At 41.3% G+C, this 12,210-nt stretch overlaps 1 protein-coding gene across 4 annotated transcripts in view; it reads right to left on the bottom strand.

Moving 5' to 3' along the window:
• Positions 1–7,347: 7,347 nt before the first annotated feature.
• LOC119124559 (voltage-dependent calcium channel subunit alpha-2/delta-1) overlaps positions 7,348–12,210 on the bottom strand; it is a 57,612-nt gene continuing 52,749 nt past the window's right edge. For 3 of the 4 annotated variants that reach the window (XM_037254664.1, XM_037254663.1, XM_037254665.1), the window contains 3 exons: positions 11,783–11,895; positions 10,772–10,854; positions 7,348–8,155 (listed from right to left, as the gene is read on the bottom strand). In XM_037254664.1, coding sequence (XP_037110559.1) covers positions 8,042–8,155; positions 10,772–10,854; positions 11,783–11,895 — 310 coding nt within the window. In that variant the 3' untranslated portion in view covers positions 7,348–8,041. Of the gene's footprint in view, positions 8,156–10,771; positions 10,855–11,585; positions 11,692–11,782; positions 11,896–12,210 lie in introns of all 4 variants that reach the window. The other variant, XR_005098295.1, reaches the window with a different exon arrangement.

Below are 12,210 nucleotides of genomic sequence, written 5' to 3'. Positions count from 1 at the left end.
ACAAACACACGCTTCCTGTTGTCCGGGCGCGAGATTGAGGCCGCTGCTCGTAATTGAGGTCTGCTGACAGTTACGGTAAGATGAATCAAACACATGCACACACACTCTTCCCCCACAAGTATTTTGTGACATAACTTGTGTCACATTGTATTTCCCTTTTGTTTTGCAGGAGGCATAATATTTAAAAATTAAACTATCTGTCAAAAAACGGATTTTCATTTCATTATAGTTCACTTTTGTGCACCGATTGTCAAAGTGTCACTTGTGATCCTTGCGTCATCAATCACACATAACCAGCAGGAAAAAAAAGCCATCCATCATTTAGGTAGCATTTAAAATTCAACAATGTTGTCCTGGAAATAACTTTTTTCATGTCATACTTTCAGTCATGGACAGAAACGTCGAAATTTCAGCCTTTTGTCCGCCTTGCTCTTGTGTTTATGGGCGTCGACGTAAACGGAGCGGGCAGAATGTGGGAGGAACAATTAGTGGATTTTGTGTATCCCTGCAAAGCCATAACTGTTTAAAAAGCACATCCTTTGGCCCCCGCACCATCAGCACGGCGTCACGTGCATCGTCATTGTGAAGCCCACTCTACGTACAGCTGCCCTCAAAACTACACTGGGAACTGGAAGTATCATTTATGAAATAAATAAATAAATAGGTCATGTTTACGTGCGCATTTTATGGAATGGTATAGAGAAAAGGAAATGTTTGCCTCTATTGTTTTGCTGTTAGTTTATTTTCCCCGTAAAGCTTCCGTCATTTCTCTTTGGGCTTGTTTATAATAAGAGCTGGAAACACATTTGTAAACTTGAAATTGCCTCAGACCGGGAATTTGAAAACCGAATGAATGACCTGAGGACAATAGTGCTGGTGAATAAGTGACGCTCAAACAGTAAGTCCCTTGACATCAATGCGATTGTATGTGCTCAAATACATTTCTTTATCATACTTGTTTTATTATTCATTTGCAACGAGTAAAAACAAAGCATTCGTCATAAATATAACACATGGGTGGGCACACCTTTTGTGTTCAAGGACCACATGAGTCTTAAAACAGTTGCTGACCAGTAGGTCTTAAATGTCCGACCGAAATCCCTGGCAGTGACTTAAAAGAAAGACAAACACCATCCTAACCCTGCAACTGGGCTTCAACTGAGTGTGTGTGTGTGTGCATGTGTGCGTTGAAAAGATTCGAAAGATAGGCATGATAAGAAAAGCAGCCCGAGGACATGAGCGCGACGATGAAAACAGTGAGCGCTAACCTGTGCTTCCTCATTTCTCGCACATCTGCAAACAGTCAACGTTGTGTTGTCTGCCACTCGCTGCTAATTCGCCCCCATATGACTCATGACTGTGAGAGGCCCTTGAGGCATCATTCAGGGTTACTTCACTATATCAAGCTTGTCATACACACTACTGAAAATGGCTCTCACACAATGCTGAAATGCTCTCATACATACAGCTGAAATACTCTCACATCCACTATTGGATCGCGTTCGTACGCCTTACTGAAACACTATGTATGACTGAGCTGCTCACTACATGCTACTAAAACGCTCTCACAGGACTAAAATGCTGTCATACATAACACTGATAATCTCTTGCACACACTGTGCTCTCACTTGCATTACTGGAAATGCTCTAATAAACCACTAAAACACTCTCATGCATATAAATAAAATGCTCATACCATGCTACTGAAATACTCTCACACACTCCTGAAATGCTCTCACACTACTGAATTGCTCTCACAGGTACTACTCAAACGCTTTTGCACAGGCTGCTCTCAGTTAAAACTGAAATGCTCTCATACACAGTATTAAAATGCTCTTGTACTACTAAAATGCTTACACACACACACACACACACGCACACACACACACACACACACACACACACACACACACACACACACACACACACACACACACACACACACACACACACACACACACACACACACACACCACAAAAACAGTTTCACATACACTCATTCACACAACTTAAAGATTCGCTGACTGCTGAAACCTTCTAACACACACTACGAGATTTTTCTCACACATAAAATTGAATCACACTCTCACTCACAGTTTGGTTTCGTAACATTGACCATTGAAACACTTTCACACACAAGAGAAAATTGTTTCGTACATCATGACACACTCATATGACACAATATACAAAAACATGTGTTTCAATAGTGAGTGTGTAAGCATTTTAGCAGTACATGTAAGCAATTCTTTAAGTGCATCAGTGTTTCAGACCTGTGTGAGGGCAAAAACGGTCAGACGTGTTCAGTGTTTGAGTGTTTCCACTAGGTGTATGAGAGCGGTTCAGTTGCATGAGTGAAAGGTAATCCTGAGTTTTGTCCCTGAGGGCCCTCATACACGGCGGGCTGCACGCACATGAAAAAAAAATTCTGCAAGTATGCTTCATCCAACGTGCGTCCATGTCAGAACTCATACTTTTAATGAACCTGTTGATGGCCAAATTGGCTTAGTGACTTTGGAGCACAGCTGAGTGATTTGCCAGACATCCAGTAACATAAAACATGAATAAACACACACTCACAGACAAACATTCTGAAAATATTTTTAACCAAACTGTCTTGATGAATTAGGTTGAGTTTTCTGTTGACAAGCTCCCATTGTTAAACCCTGCTGAATACATAGAAACACCATGTCAAGCCTGAAACAATAAAAACTGAAACCAAAAGAAAACAAATCCCAAATCAATTCCCACGATACAAGACATTCACTTTGCACTATATTTCATACAGCCTGTCACAATGATCAAATATTCTCTTATGCGAACATAATCCACAAAGACAAATTTGTGATTCTAAACATAAACATTGAGCATTTATTCGATTCTGCATATGTGTTACTATCATGCAGCAATACAATTGAATTGACTTATTTTTTTTGTTTGTCAAGCATCAGTATACCTTTACGATTTAACTGATGTGATGGTGTCCACTTTCAAACCATCAAGGGCATCTGGTATAATACCCATCAAAATATGTATTAAAAACAAAGTCAAACAAATACATACTCGCTTGGCCACACATTACAGGAAAGAGCACAGGCTTTGATTCTCAAACCATAAACATGACTACAATATTGTGTGGTGTCTTCTTGCAGTGTGTGTGTGTGTGTTGCGTAATTGCTAACACTTCCAGGTGAATTTTCTCAAAGCAACACAGTCCTGCCTTCCATGTGGTCTTAATTTGTGGATTTAGTGTGGAGCCTGAGACATATTAAGGCATTGGTTCTCAAACTGAGGTCAGCTAATGTAGCCCTGTTGTTAGTGGAAGCAGTGCAGGTCACCTGCAATTAATGGGCAAATATTTCCTACAACATACAAATATTCCAGTAGAAATGTGGCGCTTAGTGGTACACAAAGTGTTTCAAGCACATACTATCCCTTGGCTTTACAAGTAAATACATAAAACTGCACTCCTAATGAATAAAACAACAAGCGCATTCAAGATGCATTGAGTTAAGCGGCCACTGAAGTCATCAACATTTCCGACTCAATCTTCTTTAACGATTATTGTTTTTCTGTCCCATCAGTAACCCTATTGAGTTTCCAGACTGATCTGAGGAAGATAATGGAGGAAGCTGAGGTCAAAGGTGAGATCCATGGGCCGGGTGGCCTATTTGATTCGTCAGTGCTTTGCCAGGAGAGCTGTAATCGTAGGAACTTGATTGATTTTTCATGATACCAAACTTAGAGTTCTTGTAGTCTCAGAAGTGATGAATGGAATTGAACATGACAGGTACTTGCGTGCAACATCCGCCAGTATTAATAATACAAAATATGTCATTGTGAATTTGAACGCAGCAAAAATAGTCTGAGCACTGACAAAAGAGACAAAACAAAGCATGCCAATTAAAGTTTTCATGCGCTCTCTTGTGAGCAGATTTCAGGGAAGTTTATCCACACTCGGGTTGATTGCCCGCGGGCGGGGTCACAAGGCCAAGGCCACTGAGAGCGTTGCTGCTAAATTTAGACTCGCACCATCGCTGTGTTGCACTGCAGATAGCGTTTGTTAGTGTAATCTCCAGCGAGGCATATTTTATTACAAAATAGTGCCGATGAACTTTTCAAAGTTGGAGGTTAAGCATGGCGTGTGTTTATCCGTGCTCATTTCGCTGGAATCAGCATCAGTCGCGTGTGTCACTTCCTGCAATTAGAGGAACAAACTCAGAAAAAAAGACACTTTTTTTGACCTATGCGGCAGTGAGTCACGCGGCTTAAGCTTCTGAGTAAAGTGTTCTCTTTTGAGCGGGCCAACATTGTGCTAAAATAAGGACAGCGCAGAAAGAGAGCAAAAAAAGAAGTTACTGATGCAGAGGAACATAAAACTATTAGGCTGTTTTTGACATTGAACAAATCAAATGGCCTGCACTGCATGAGTCACGGCACCACTGGCCCAATTTGTCCATTACGTGTCATTGTTGATGAGTTCCTGCTGTTGTGTAGCCATCAATTATTACTCCACATCAGGTCAACAGTGTCAAAGTTTGGCTTTGAATCTGAGCTGTGGACATCACGTGTGGCGTTTGCGTGTTCTTCCCGTGTTTGCGAAGGTTTCTCCAGATATTTCCTCCCATATTGTCAAAACTTGCACGTTAGGCTCTTGAAGACTAAATTGTCCATAGGTGCCAAATTTAGAATGACATTTTATTTTAGTTTGCTTTTAACTTGTCTTGATTTGTTTGCTATGTAAAGTGGTCAACTATGGTTGAAGTTGTTTGTTTTTTTCAACAGGAATTAAGAACATTTCCTGACATTCTTGCAGCCTACTAGAATTATGTTGAACGAAGAATGATTTTTTTTCTGTCATCATAAACATGCTCAATCAAGGAAATGCAGTTCACTGCCAGGCTTTGATTATTGTGCTCGTGAGCTAATTAAAACTTCCATGTATTTGTGTGTCAGGACAGATTTTGGGATGTTGCACTGCACCCTTCTTTGAGCCAAGAGACCGCTTTCCCCGCGTCTGTAACTCCTTAAGTCAGGCATGTTAAAGCCTTTGACCTCATCCCCCGTTTACAAGGGTATCACCTTACGAGATGCCTTCAAGGTGATCACGAGAGAGCAACCGTACAGAGACCTCCCTGTCTGACACGTCTCCAAAAGAAACAAACTCAGGGACAACAGCCCTTGATGCTATTTGCTGCGGCGATTGGCACGGCTGTAAACACAAATGCGGTGGTGGCAAATAACAGGATTAGAGTGCAGCCTTCCGCTAAAGTTGGAAATTGTGGTCTAATGGTCTATCGCACTGAGGATCTGAGGATGTAAAATCCGCAGAAATTATATGGCACGCCAAAGGGAGTAAAAAAGAGCCAGTATAACTGCAGTTCAAAAATATTTAAAAGAAATTCTTAAGACAGTTACATTGTTATTTTAAGACAGAGATGCATTTTCTTAATTTTCACAAAACATTTCCCTGGTGTCCTAATAACTTTCCCTCTTTTTAATCGTTTGATTACCTGTCTTGATGCATTAAGGTAATGACTAACAGATTCCCGTCGGTGTCGTTTTATCACTTTGGATTTGACTCCACGGCTTTTGAGTAGAGGATCAAGATGAGAAAAAATATGCTCGCTTTCAAGGGTGTTTATGAAATAAGAACATCAACAACACTAAAATGTGATGTGACGTGAGGTGCTTACAACAATTAAAAAAGGCCAGACAAGGCCATAACAACACAACACTTTTATTGTGAATATATTTGCACAATAATTAACACCATGTTATAAATATTTTCAATCCTTTCTGTTATCTTTCTCTTTTATACAGTAAATAGTGTACAAATGTATACAAAAAGTTATTTGGGCTATAGTCAAGTTCCACAAAAAGAGTAAATAATGTACAGTATTAAAGCACAATCAGATATGGTGGAGGGGAGAAGGGGAATCTGCCCCCCCCCGTATAAACACACGTCAACACTTTGATAAACAGGCATCAGCTGCACACCTGGCACCGGCAGCGCAACACGAAGGCAAGGTGGAGAGAACTTGAACCTCAGAAGGCATGCACGTGGTGACCATGATGCTGATTAAAACGGAGAGGTAAGGCAATGCTGGATGATCACTCATTCTTTGTCCTCTCATGTTCTCTCCAGCAGGCCCTGATGCCGACTGCGGGGGCGGTCGAAACACAACAAACAAAAAAGCTCAACCCGGGAACTTTGCAGCGTTTTCGACGCGCAGGCCTGAAGCCAGCGTCTGCTTCACAGCACTTTTAAGAGAGCGACAACAAAGAGGAAACAAGCAGGAAGAGGGCAGGGAAAACAAAGACAGTCATGTTTGATGTTGAGCTCATTCACAAGTCATCTTGGCTCCTGAGTCAGGTGTTGCAGAGAAAAAGCAGAAATTCAGCAAAATGTTGGAGCGTGAATTGGAGTCTGCTTTTGGCTGAGGTGGATTCAGGAAGAAAGTGCATTCTCATCAATCCTTCATGTTTTGGCCCTTAACACGCTTTCACAAGAATTTAGTAGGAAATTGCGCATAAGCACTGTTCAACTACATCATTTTGCTTGACATTGTGCTATGAAATCACCAAAAAAGGTTTTGGTATAATTGTTCCAGTGCAGAATTTACACAATATAAAATGAGAAGATTTTCGTAAAAATTTACTCATTTCACTCCAGTCCTGTCGGTGGCAGTGGTGCACATTACAGAGCAAGTTCCGTCTGGGATGGATAGCGCACTTTGCTTCGAGGCTGACAAATCTAATTTCAGAGGAGATTGAGGGCAGGAAAATGGAGACTGTGGAGTATAACGACACAGTCTCCAAAACTAGGGCACAGCAACAGGGTAAGTTTTTTTTTAATTTTGACATTATGCATTTGCTTGGAACCTCAACTGAGCAGGGACTAGAGGTAGAACATTGTTTGTCTCAATGTCGAGTGTGCAGCGGGAAAAGGGGCATCTGAGTTCAGATGCAGGCACTGGGAATCCAGTGCATCCAAAAAAAAAAAAATATATATATATATATAAATGAATAAAGACCAAATATAGTAAATGTTTGATTTTACTACCACTTGGAGCTTTGGTGTTATGGTACGGTAATTCCTTGGCAATTCTAAAAAGTATTTTTAAATTCACACATACATCTTTTCAGCATGGCAAAAGCTCCAAGAATTTCCTGTGGCACCATGGGAAAACAAACCTACTCTGCCAAAATGCTGTCTGGGGATATTCACCATTCATCCCACAAGTGGAATTGGGATCAACTGAGGGATTAACATTTTTGTATTTCTTGAGCTAAATTTAGCCTGGATTGTAAGTGAAACTCATGAGAGTGCGCACTTCAGGTGAAAATTTTCCAAATCGTCAATAAATCGTCTGGCTTATTTTTGGAGGCAATGTTGTAAAATTAATATTAAATTGGGGATTATAGTTTGTGGAATATTTAGAAATCAACATTTTGGGACAGCGTGTTCATTTTTTTTCATGATAGGGCTTTGATTACTATATTGTCTTTTGCTTGATATAAAGCACACAGCGCTACAATACAACACTGAGCTAGTAGCGAAATGTCTGTTGAGCAGGTACAGTACATTTTTTAAATACTCGACAACAAAAAGAATGACGGGATGCGGAGTTACTCGGGCTTGATACGCCATCAATACAAACAATAGCAACAACCACACAAATCAACGCTGTCAGTGAGCACACAATCTTGAAAACAAAACAGAATTAAAGGGTTTGGTTTGCGCTTACCCTTGAACCCCTCAGGTGAATCTTTTGGGGTACAGCATGAAAACGGGAACTGGATAAGGATTGAGAATGAAATGAGCAAGAAACCTTTGGCATCAGAAAACAAAGACGCCGAGACTGCGCAGGGAACAAAATAACACCACATTTGTAAAATCAGCATACCATCCGGGAGGGCGTCCCTCCGGTCTCCTCGTGTGACATGAGACCTTTGCTCGTTGAGAACGTTTTGGCTGCTTAGTTTCCTCTACATACACTGACAGTCATGCTAGTCGTGTCGGTTTAGACGTTTCTAGGCGTCACGAGCTTGACGAAGGAAAGCCGAGCAACAGCAGCAGAAGCAGCTGGAGAGTGAACGTGGTACCAAGGCTCGGGCTCAGGCCGGTTCCTCCGCCGCAATCAGAGTCGTCTTCCTGCGGGGCAAATCCTTCGTGAGTTAAAAACACAGACACTGACAATAAACTCAACACTGATGGAAATTGTTTGGCCAAAAATTGTGTTGAATGTGGCGAAATTAAATTACAATACAATTGAGCATGATGACGCAATACAAATCATGGTTACTGAGTCAAAACATGCTCATCTTTGTACAATGGAAAAATTGCAATCCATTCTGAATGAGCAAATTTAGGGATTCGACGTTACAGACGTTGATCAATGGACTAGTTTGCACAGCGTCATAACAATATGCTGTGATGTTCCAAAATGCGTAACTTCAATTGTATTTTCTAAACTGAGATAAACTATTTAGATTATTTTTTCATGCTCAATGGCTTTACGTTATTGCCATCAATTGTGGCAGCACGAGAGTGTTTACCGTAGTGACGTGGTTTTTGTGACCACTTTGTTTATTGCTACACTCATTCCTCTAGTAACGAGGTTGAAGTTCACCACAACCAGATGTTCTATCTAAAACCAAGAGCATTCATGCATGCGGCCTCGGGTTTTGTTTCAAAAGCAGGTTGGGAAATACGCTGCCATGAACCCTTTAAACCCTACAATGACCACTCGCAATTTTAATACATACTCCACCCTGTTAACAATATATCGCTGGTATGGGGAGGCCTTTTATTTGTATGAACAAAAACCAAAAAAATCCATTGACAAATTTTTCTTACTAGGTGCTGCTGTTTTGGTTAGCACAACATTTAGTACTAGCCTTACTACAGTTCATGTCTGTGAGTGTGTGTTAGGAGTACTCAGGAAGCTCGAGCATGCCAGGAGCAGGGCTTGAAAAGGTTTCGGAGTTGCCTGGATTCAAAAGGCAGGAAAGCCGAGCAGGGCTTCCTCTGTTTACCTCAGTGACACAATCTGTCTCCCTATGAGGAGCGCAGCCAAAAGTAAGGAAGGCAAAGATGGAAAGATGAGAAAGGCCCACTTCCTATTTCCTCTTTCGGCATTCCAGCACACATTCACAGACATCAAGTGTCCTGATCTAAGAAGCTATTAAAAAACAATGAAAGGCATGGCTAACAGATATGAGACCATTTTTTAAGACTAAATATTTAGACAGCTTATAAACGCTGGAACCTTGGCTGGTCAGGAACAATATTTTATTCAGAGTCCTCCTTTGATTTAGTCAATTTATGCTGATTTATGCAGCACATGAACCGCATCACCCCTTTTTTTTCTTTGGTGGAATCCATGTAATGAATTGAATGCTAATGGGTGTGAACAAAGCAGCTGAAATATTGTTTCCTGGAATGACGTCCTATGCAAAGCACTTTATTAGTCGTGACGCAAATGCTACAACGGGAAAATATTGAAGTAATTTATTTAGAAATATGTATAACAATATAATTATAACATCCATCCATTTTCTGAACCGCCTCGTCCCCACAGGGGTCGCAGGTGTGCTGGAGCCTATCCCAGCCGTCATCGGGCAGTAGGCGGGGGACACCCTGAACCGGTTGCCAGCCAATCACAGGGCACACAGAGACAAACAACCATTTGCACTCGCACCCACACCTAGGGACAATTTGGAGTCTTCAATCGGCCTACCAAGCATGTTTTTGGGATGTGGGAGGAAACCGGAGTGCCTGGAGAAAACCCACGCGGGCCCGGGGAGAACATGCAAACTCCACACAGGGAGGGCCGGAGGTGGAATCGAACCCGCACCCTCCTAACTGTGAGGCGGACGTGCTACCCAGTGCGCTACCGAGCCGCCCATAATTATCGCAATTATTTAAAAATATTTTTCATTCATAAATTTAAAAAAATGAAATTTCCATTTTAATCGTGCATAATAATACCGTAATTTTCGGACTATAAGTCGCACCGGAGTATAAGTCGCACCAGCCATAAAATGCCCAAAAAAGTGAAAAAAAAAACATATATATGTATATAAGTCGCTCCTGAGTATAAGTCGCCCCCCCCACCCAAACTATGAAAAAAACCCGCGACTTATAGTCCGAAAATTACGGTAATAATAATAATAATAATAATAATAATAATAATAATTTCCTGTTTGATAAAGTAAAATAATCACTTTTTTGTTCAAGCCTCTCGCTTTTAATGGTTTATTTTCATTTTATGTTGTCCTCAAAAGGGTATATGGTTTAAAATTCTGAGAGTGGCAAAAAACAAACCTGACCTAAAGCATAGTCATCGAAATATAGATAAAAATCGGCATAAAATATGCAATATTATTCTGGACCCTTCTATACTACAGAGGCACACTAACCCAAAAAGTGAGCAGCAGCAACAGAAACAAGAAGCGAGTAGCTCAATGTGGACCCTCTGCTGATTGGACACAAGGGCTCATCCTAGCGTGACGGATGATAGCCGCAGCCAATGGAAGGCACAGACAAATAATATGAGAAGATGAATACAGAAATCATGAAGAAACAACAGGAACACAGGAAAACAGGAAGCAATGCATGAAAAATGGTTGAAAATTACAAATGTGGACACAATAGATGAGTTGATGGTGTGAGCACACCCAAAGGCCAAAACTGATCAGAATCTGACAACGAATGACACATGAACTGAAAAAAGCCCATGTCTTACATACGAAATCCGAATCTTACATTTTCGTTGTTGTCGAAGCATACGTCTGGCCCTTTGCGGTACCTCGGGTTCTGGGCCAGCTCGCACGGATCTGGACCTTCAGCTGAAAACCCAATTTTCAGGAAAACTACTACATTGTGGTGATATTCCAGAATAATATTCATAACCCAAAGTACCTGCCATTGCACATGTTATGTTGGTGTCTGCTTAGTGGATAAAACTGGGTTGTGTATGGAACCAATGATTTCAACGCAGGCAAAAAAATCATTTAAAAAAAACGAAACAAGAAGAAAAAAAATGACTGATTGTTATGTCCTCAGAAAAATCAAAACCCGACCTGGTAAGGAACTGATTAAATCGACACAGAAGGCGTAAAACAAAACTAACAAGACACAAATTTGACAGCGTGCAAGTCAAACACATGTCGAGGAGCAAACCGCAGACCCGCAAGACACCGAATCACATCAGGAAACAATAAATCCGATTTAACACCGAGTAAGACAATAAAAACAATCATAGCTAAAAGCCCAATTGAGACCAAAAGCCAACAAATAGTTCTAAACAGAACTATTTGTCCGCCCGTGTTAAACCGCGCAGGCACCATTACTTTAGTGGCATCAAGTGCGCCCTGCAGTGACCCCGCGGCAAACGCCCGCGATGACACCTTTACGATTGGAGCAGCAAGAAGCCACATTTAAGCCACATCTGTCAAACAGATATCCTGCCGACATTTCACCACACAAGTGCACCTCTGCTCTTAACCTTAATTCAACGTGATGGCGCCGTACAAGCCAGAAACAAAGAAAAGCCAATCTGGTCGTAATGTGAGAGCACCTTTCATACGCGCCGCATCTGGTTTACTGCTCACCCACGGACCTGCTGGAAAGTGCTTCGGCGTGTGTCCTTGGATGCCCACTTTAAAGCTCTCTTGTCACAAGGGCTGATGGATGGATGGAAGGACCCGGGATGTAAAAAAAAAAAAAAAAATGTCACCTTCATGTTGACTATTTACGACTTGAGTGAAAGGATACAGGGTTGTTCAGCCTGTCGCAGCGGTCTGGGGTCACATGACAAACACGTGTCCTTGGCATCGGTGATCAGGAACACAAGGTTGGTGTTTGGCAGCTTCTCCGCTCGATACATCCTAAAAGGCACACGGAGATGATGCAGCATGAATTTAGTTGGCAATCATACAAGAATTTTATGGTTTGAGGACAATGTTTCTCCCTGAATAAGGTTGAAAAAACAAACAAAAAAAAGGTGACCGACTTCAATGTGATGACAATGTGATGACACTCAACAACTCAACCCCATGGAGACACAGACCGTGAATGGCTAAACATCATTTACAAGACCATACACATACATATTCACCTTTATTTATTTATTATTACGTTATTCAAAATACACATAACAACCGTTTTGTACAGACGGCGTAAAATGATGCCGTTATATCCCT

This window comes from Syngnathus acus, chromosome 6, assembly GCF_901709675.1.
Source record: "Syngnathus acus chromosome 6, fSynAcu1.2, whole genome shotgun sequence".
In the NCBI taxonomy this organism is placed as follows: Eukaryota; Metazoa; Chordata; class Actinopteri; order Syngnathiformes; family Syngnathidae; genus Syngnathus; species Syngnathus acus.
The sequence above is the reverse complement of the archived record's forward strand: the minus strand, read 5'-3'. Positions and strand labels throughout refer to the sequence as shown.